The sequence below is a fragment of the Botrytis sinoallii genome (genome assembly GCF_014898435.1).
Source record: "Botrytis sinoallii strain Bc 23 chromosome Unknown BSIN_034, whole genome shotgun sequence".
Taxonomy (NCBI): Eukaryota; Fungi; Ascomycota; class Leotiomycetes; order Helotiales; family Sclerotiniaceae; genus Botrytis; species Botrytis sinoallii.
In genome coordinates this window covers 238,305-247,010 of record NW_024066061.1, presented here as the reverse complement: position 1 = coordinate 247,010, position 8,706 = coordinate 238,305, and the positions used below count along the sequence as shown (strand labels likewise).

Here is an 8,706-nt window from a genome sequence, read left to right as displayed (position 1 = left end):
ACAGGTAGGGCTTTACAGAAACAGAATATTTTTTTTTGATCAAATCTATTATTAGGTTAATGATCTTTGAAAAATCTCTAATAAACCATTAATAAAAGTTCGAAAATCCAATGAATGCTTAGATATCGGTTATACTAGCAGGCGATTTCCAATTTACGATTATTCGGATTTTCTCTGGATTCATTCGGATATTATCGCTTCCTACAATAAGGCCTAAAAACTTGGTTTCGGATTTCAGGAATTCGTATTTTTCGAATTTAGCAAACAAACCGGCTTCCTTTAATGCTTGCAGAACCTTCTGGATATAGTGGATGTATTCCTTTCGAGTTCGACTGTATATCAGAATATCGTTCAGGTAAGCAATGCAAAATATATCCAGATATCCCTATAGGGAATTATTGATAAACCTTTGGAAGGTTGTGGGAACCCCTATCAGCCCGAACGGTATGACTAAGGATTTGAACAATCCGAATCGGGTATGGAATGCAATCAGGTATTCCTGTTCTTTTTTTACTTTTATATTGTTAAAGGTAGAGATAATATCGATTTTATTAAAATACTTTATTCCTTTCAGATTATTTAGAGATTCTTTTGTTAATGGTAAGGGATATCGATCCTTGACCAATAAGTTGTTCAAAGTATGATAATCTATATAAAACCGGAGGCCTTTATTGGTCTTTTTGATAAACAAGATAGGGGAAGTAATAGAGGAAGAGTTTAGTTGGATAAACTTTTTTCTAAGATTCTCTTTCAATCATTTTTTCAGAGCTTTTAATTCAAGGTGGGATATAAAGTATAAGATATTGAAAGGAGGAATAGCTTCTTCTTTGAGACAGATCTTATGATTGTATAGTCGATAAGAGGGTAGTTTCTCTGTATTCTTTAGGGAGAAGATATCTTTTCAATTTCGGAACTTGAATAATAGATCTTTGGGGTTGAATACCTTCTTTTTCTTATTTAGAATATTATCGATTTGTTTGATCGATATCTGGAATATTTTATATTTCCGATGGGTGTAAGCTGAATAGGCTTTCAGGGAGATTGTGGTTATATTCTTATTCTTTAATCTTTCGGGGCGGGCAGGCAGGTGTACAGGTCGGGCTTTTGGAGGAATATTTGGTAGAGCTTTTATATGGGATAAGTGGGATAGAGTGTTACAAAATTTATAGTAAAACGAACTATCGAATTGGAATGAGTTTGTCGCAAAGTCGATATAGGGATTGTATTTCTTAAGTTAAGCTATCCCTAGTATAATAAAATAGTAAACTAGTTCGGTTATATACAAAACAATCTTCTTTTCGATATAATCATTAATTCTGAGTTCTACTCGAATATAGAAAGTAATTCAATTGTTGGACAGGATGTTTCCATCGAATTCTATAATTTCGAATGCTGTAGATAGTTGATATACTAGTATTTTCTGGGAAGATATCCAATTTCGATTTGCAAAGGCAATTCCTTCACATTTACTATCAATCATAGCATATATCGGGAAGGTGTCTTTTTCCAAGAGTAGGGTGACGGGTAGAATTATCAAATCTGTACGATTGTTTAGTTTATCTTTTAAAGGAAGGCTATGAGTAGCAGTAGTAAATAAGCGGAGGGTATACAGAGGATCGTCCTGATTACGGTTTAGGTCAGGCGTATCCCGTTTCCCAAATTGATTGAACTGGTCAGCAAGCGGGGAGGAGAGCGAGATGGGAAACGGATAGGGACTTGGCCTCTCGGAGGATTGTTTGGTACAGGGCTGGTTCTTGTAGGGCTAGTTATAATAATGGTAATTCGGAATTGAATAGAATGAATATCAGGATACGGGCAGTCTTGTATCAGGTGGCTGGTAGAGCTGTAGTGATAACATTTGCCATATTCCCACTACGAATCCAGATTCCTAACAATATATTCCTTTTTTTCTAAGCTCAGATCCATTGGATCTCTAGGAATAGATTTCGGGCTAGCGAGTTATAAAGGTAGAGTAGCGATTATTCTTTGGGATAAAGTTTCGAAAGCGATAGGACAAATATAGTAGATTTGTTGTTGATATTAATGAAATTGATTATCAAGTTGTTATAGGTAGTTAGTGTATTAATAAAATTCACGGGTCAAAGTAGGGTTATGCAACAGTATGTCTTATAGTTTGCGAGAGATTTCTTGAAATAAGAATGGGGTTAAAGCGTTATCAGGTATCTTTCCTTTTAAGACGAATCTCTGGAATTCTACAAAGAAGATACTAAAATCGAGGTGTCTTTGCTTTAGTATATATAGTTTGTTCTATACATTTTGTATTCGATCAGAATCCCCAAAAATGGTTTCGAGATATTCGAAAAGTGTGGTATAATTAGTGAACTGAGGAATCCTATAAAAGATTTTAGATAGTATAAGCTTGTATACCTTTTCAGTAAGTTTTCCAGCAGTATAAGTCAAACAAACAGAAATCGTTGAGAATCTATCATTATTCGCATTTAATTTTCTATATATCTATTAAATAAATCTGCACAGGTCGAAGTAGGTACTATCAAACTCTTTTGGATTGGGGATGCACTTATTCAATCGAGTGATTAGAGCAGGTATAGTAAATTCAGGGATAGAGTTAGCAGGAATTTCAGAGGATACAGTTTCCAAACGAGTAGGTATAGTAGACATGGATTCAACAAGGCAATCGAGTAGATGGGTGTTTTGAATAGTAACCTGCTTGTGCAGAGCAGCTTGAATACATTCGTGGACTAGGGATTCGGAAATTTCGCATTCGAATGATCTATTAGTCTCCTCCAGCTCAGTATAATACACAAATGCCGATTAAAGGTATTAGTACCAAACCTGGGGGTCCTCCGATACGGAAACGCCAAATTCTGAGGAGTTCCCAGGTTGGCCAGGCGGGTGCGGAGCAGTCATCGCGAAAGCAATATTTTAATAGATAGGAACTATATAGTATTACAGGGCAGGCGGGCAGGATAGGGTTCTAATAACTTTGCCCTAATCTGGCAAGGTTATACTGATTCGGGTGATAGGTTCAGATTGAGGATTAAAACGTAGCTCAAAGAGCTATGATACAGGATCTTCCAAGTTAAAGATATACAGGATTTTGCTAAGCGAGCTAGCCCGATCAGGCCCTAGCTCACTTGCGCTCTGGCGTGAGCGCTCAATTCGGTCCCCTCTGAGGGGACCAATATGTCACGTGATCTCACACCGTGACACCTTATCTCTATAATTGAAAACGATATTATAAAAAATAGCAATATCTTCTTTTGATAAATTGCTAATATTAATTCTAAAGGGAATTTCCTTTTTCTATAAGGGGAAGTTGAAATGAATAATCTTTTCAAATAAAATAGGATTGAGATTCTGATTTATTAATCCTCTAATTTTATCAAATTGGATTGATTTATATTGTTTTCTTTGAAAAGTAGGGATTACTTTTAAATCGATTTGATATTGAGCTGATATTTCTTTTTCGATATTGATTGGATAGTTTGGTAAGAGTTTAGCTAGACGAAATGTGTATTATCTAATATTTGAATTTAATCGAATTTTTGGGGACTTTAGGCTTGCTTCTATTTCTATTGGAAGGATTAAGACTGTTTTGAAAACTTCTAATATCTTTCGAAGAGCTAGGTTTTGAAGCAATTGCATTATATTCTTGAAATGAGTTTGATCTTTTCATCAAATCACTGATCCGTAATCAGCTATACTAATTATATATACTATATATAATTATCTAAGGGCTTTAGGATTAAGACCCTTTTCGATATTAGTTAATCGAGCTATTCGATAGAAAATATCTTTTGCTTGTATAATTCGAATATTAATATATTGATTGAATTTGAGGTTCAAGTCGAATTATATTCCCAGCTATCTAATAAAAGATTAAGATACAATTATTTCCGAATTGAATAATATAATTGGATATTTTTTTATCAATTTGGATAATGAAAAGTGCATTAGCTTTATTTTTGCTAAATCGAATTGGATTGCATTTCTAGAACTGAATTCATAAATTTGTTTTGTAATTCTCTCTAAAGTTTTGATATTCTTTTTCCATATAAATGAATATATAATTAAAGCAATATCATTTATATAAAAAAGAAACTTGATTGAATTGAATAAAAAGAGCTTCCTGATATATATAAAAAAAGAATTGGAGAAATCGGGCTGCCTTATAGTATTCTAGTCGAAATTGGTTTGAAAGATTTGATTTGATTATTAAAAGATAGTTTCAATTGTTTTTGTTAAAGAAATGAAGCTATCCAGGCTATCAGATTTATAGACAGTTTTAGCTTCTTATAAATATCTAATAGTCGATTTCTCGAAACATAATCGAATACTCCCTTTATATTCATAAATAATATTGAGGTCTTTTTACTGGCTTACTTATTTCTTTCGATTTCTGTAGTCAGTAAAAGTGCAGCATCAATTGCTGATTTCTTTTGGCGTCCTCCCATTTGACTCTTGTGAAGGAGATCAATCAATCAATCAATCAATCTATTCCGAATAGATTGATTGATTGATTGATTTAATTAATGTCCTTTTCTCAGTCCAAGACTATTTAGAACAGCTAGGCTTTAAGAATCTAATAATTGCTAGTGGATATCTATAATAGATATATTCAATTTGGGGGAATAAAAACAAATACTGAGATACTATGCCCGATTTCTATTCGGAATGCAAATAGAAATTAAATAGTCTTTATCCTCTAAGACACTTCCTTCCTCACTCTTCCTCTATCCCTAATCCAATTAAAGCATCCCAATATCCAATTTCTCTTTTTAAAATCCTAAATCCAATTTGCTATCCCTCTTTTTCTATAAAAGATAAGAGTTATCCCCTCCCGAATTGCCTCTAATATAGTAAAGGGTCCTCTTGCTAGTGAGATAGCAGAAAAAGGCATTACTCTTTTCTGTCTTTATCTCTTTTAAACTAGTCTTTTGTATATTTTTATAAACTTGATATCCTTCAGTTCTTATTAGATGTGTATAGTCGAAACTATTGAAAATAATGGGGTAGGGCTGAATCCTAAGCCTTATTGCCTACACACAAATCAATTCGGAAAATTCGAAAATTCGAAAATTAAAAGAAAAACGTTATATTGTATTGATGCCCAGAGTATGGTATTAATTTGAAGGCGATAGCATTCTCTGTATTGTATTGTTGTAATATTCGAGTAGCTGAAAGCTAAAGGGTATAAAAAAGGATTGTAGTACGAGTAGAGTGGTGGCAAGTGTGACGATCCTGTCATATTAGTGGATCGGCTAGGTCCTCACGTGATCCACAATCCTGTATATTACCACTTCCTTCCGAAGAGCTCTTCTAGCTCTTCACCTTAGTATTCTAAATGATGCAATCGTCACATTATACTAAGGTCATATAAATTTTTTAAGCTCTTGATCGCTTCTGCGAAGCTTCCTATCGCTAGCCCGCTCGCCGAATGCCTATTGCCTTCCACGCCCGCTCCCCTGATACAACCATTTGTACGGCCTCCGATTAAGACCTCTCCCTAGCTCCACTCCTGCGGATCTTATTTACCGATGAGCTGATACCTCACTATCACATTATTTAGAGTCTCCTTGTTCTATCGATAATGAATCCGAAGATCCTAAATCTAGTACACAAATTACAGAAACTGATCGATTCGAAGTATCAATATGCTTGCACAATCGATGCTGTAATAAAACAGCTTATTCAATTGATCTGCCAGGCCAATCCGCGTTCCACTAACGCTTCCGCCGCTCCATCGGCACCACCAACAAGAGATGTATTTCAAGCGAATCTCCTCTCTTTCGCTCATTTTATTTTTCAATAATTCTCGAAACCTTTTTCTATTGATTTCGAAGCCTTTCTTGTAAAAGCAATAAAATTGCAAAATGTGTACTTCCGCAAAGCGATCGATGATGCTACGAATTATATTATAGGCAATATTGGAATTAGTATTGGAACTATGGACCAGATATTAGTGATAGTAGAGAATATAGATTATAATATAGTTGGATTGGAGAACCGTATTTAGAATACTATTAATACACTCGAGGGCAAGCTTTTCAGAAGGGGGGGGTAGTGTGACGATCCTGTCATATTAATGGATCGGCTAGGTCCTCACGTGATCCACAATCCTGTATATTACCACTTCCTTCCGAAGAGCTCTTCTAGCTCTTCACCTTAGTATTCTAAATGATGCAATCGTCACAGCAAGCTTTATATTAAAAAGACTCTTCTAAAAGAAGAGATCTATTGTGTATTATATTTCTATATTTGAAATAGTAATCAATAGTAGATGTTGAATCTAACCAAGGCTTCTATAACCTTTATATCCATATCTAAAACTGGTATTCAACTCTTTATAGGTATTGCTATCATAAAATTATAATATAATCCTTCGCTATATCTCTAAACCTCTTTCCTTTCAATTTTTCCAATTCCATCTGCGATTCAATCTTAGCTCTGCAGACTCTCAAGAGAGAGCTGAAGGTTTGTAGAATGCACCGCGTATAGGTGTTGAGTCTTCGCATCCCTATTCCGAATAGAGATCGGGCTTAGTTCTTCAGTATTCGTTTTTACTCCTCCAAATTGAATATATCTATTATAGATATCCAATAATATTTGCTAGGCCTTTATAGTCTAGCTGTTCTAAATAGTTATGGACTGAAAAAGGATGTTAATAAAATCAATCAATCAATCAATCAATCAATCAATCAATCAATCTATCTATCTCGAATATTTGAGCTGGTTTTGAACACTAATAATATCTAATTGTCATATCCAAAGCGGACTATTGAAAGTATCAAAACATCCAAAACTTGAAATATTAAATGTATAAAATAATCAAATTCAAATAAACCAGATATTATAAGTTTTACCTCGTGTACAACTTAATTGATTCATGATATGTCATAAATCAGTGATATTTGAGCAAGGGATATTTAGACAACATAGCCACAGATATCTACATTCTAATTCCTTGTTTTCTCTTTCTGTTGGTATCAACTTGGTTGATAAGTGTAAAGTACTTTAGTCTATTATGGTTGTATTCGTTCTTGATCATTATTATCTATGGGAAGCTAGTAATTAATATAGTAGAAGTGCTAGCGCTAGTGCATACGCTAGTGCAATACAGTGCCCTCTTTAGATCACATGATCGATATCCCGACACTTTCTCTTCTTCCAATACGATCTTAAATCCTTTGGTGACCTTACTCACCTACCTACCCAGGTAGTCTTACGATCTTCTCATCTATTGGATTTTAGTTCTTTCCTCTAGTACATCGTGCGAGGTCAAGTTTATCTTATGCTATGGAGTATATTCGATATCGAGATATCGAAATCACCATCCCATCAGCTACCTTGGGACCTGTTCAATGGGAAGATTTGGAGGTAAAGTTTACACTGAGGTTCACCAAATTTAAAAGGGATACACCACGAGAGAATGACATGATATATCTTGCTCCTCTCGATAATGACGAAGTTAATCACGTATGCCCGTTAGCTTTGTTGATTTCACATTGTTTACGCCATGGATTGGTACAACCGGTGGGAGCCAAGAGTCTACAAGATGTTTTAGACCACGCAGTTTCGTCGGGAATATGTACAATTCAATGGGTTTATCCCGACTATCCAGTAATGGTTTCTTTAGCACATTCTAGAATGCTCTTAAATGTTACCGCGTCGAGATCACAACTATCCCAAACTGTTAAGCTTGTGGGAATCATGTCTGGGGTTGTTGGAAATCTGACTGGTCATTCTCTGAGATCAGGCGCTGCAAGGGATGTATCTCATCTCCCTGGTACAGCCTTTGACGATGTCGGGTTGACTACACCAGCAGTAGCAGCAGTTTTGAATCACTCGGAAGCAACCTTGGCCCATGGGACATCAAGACATTATGCTGGTGAGATGTCAGCACTTGTGTACAATGAACGTATTAAGGCGATGCCAACTCCACGGGGAGCACCTAAGATCACAAGTGACCCAGTGTTTGATATCTATCGTGCACCTATATCTCTCGAAGAAGTTCAAACATGGCAAAAGGATAATCAATCAACTGATCCTAATCCATCATCTTTCAATGCTATATGCAAGGCTAGGAAAGCCATCAGAGATGCACGCTTGAAGAATACATGGGAAGAAACGAAAACTGCCACTACTGCTGCCGCCAAAACATCTGCGATTGTGCTCAAGGACCTATCTACTAATACAAAGGCGCTCCCTCGAAAGGATGTCTTGAAAAGTGTACCAGTTTCAGATGCCCTTCCTCCACCAGCGAATCATAATGATCTAGCCTGGCATGCCAATATTGATCCTCGGCTATTATCCGATAATCCAAATCCTCAATCCTTGGGTATCGCTGAAGATGAGGGTTATGTAACAGGCACAGCATTTGATATGGATGAAGACGAATTAGATGAGATTGAAATAGCAACCTCGCAATTAGATGCGCTTCACACTATCATCGCTCCTATGAGAATGGTATAAGAATTTGCCTTTACTTTTGAAGATAGGTAATCTACCTTTATGGCAGTCGGCCCGGATGGTTAGCGAAGCGATACATATATAGATGAGTCTTTTTGAAGATAATTGCTAGTAGTCCGCGGAGAGCCTCAAAAGAGCTAGCGAAGTGATACATACAATTGTTCTAATATATTTTTTTTTTTTTGGAAAATAGGTTGAAAAGCTCTAATGAGGTTGGCGGAGCAATTATAACCTTTAGAGAATTGGCCAAGTAAT

At 35.7% G+C, this 8,706-nt stretch overlaps 1 protein-coding gene across 1 annotated transcript; it reads left to right on the top strand.

The window, feature by feature from the left end:
• Positions 1-7,278: 7,278 nt before the first annotated feature.
• EAF02_011662 (uncharacterized protein) lies at positions 7,279-8,454 on the top strand (the record flags this gene model as incomplete). The annotated part of the gene is made up of 1 exon (XM_038907709.1): positions 7,279-8,454. The coding sequence occupies one exon, from the start codon at positions 7,279-7,281 to the stop codon at positions 8,452-8,454; it is 1,176 nt and encodes a 391-aa protein (XP_038752526.1).
• Positions 8,455-8,706: the final 252 nt, after the last annotated feature.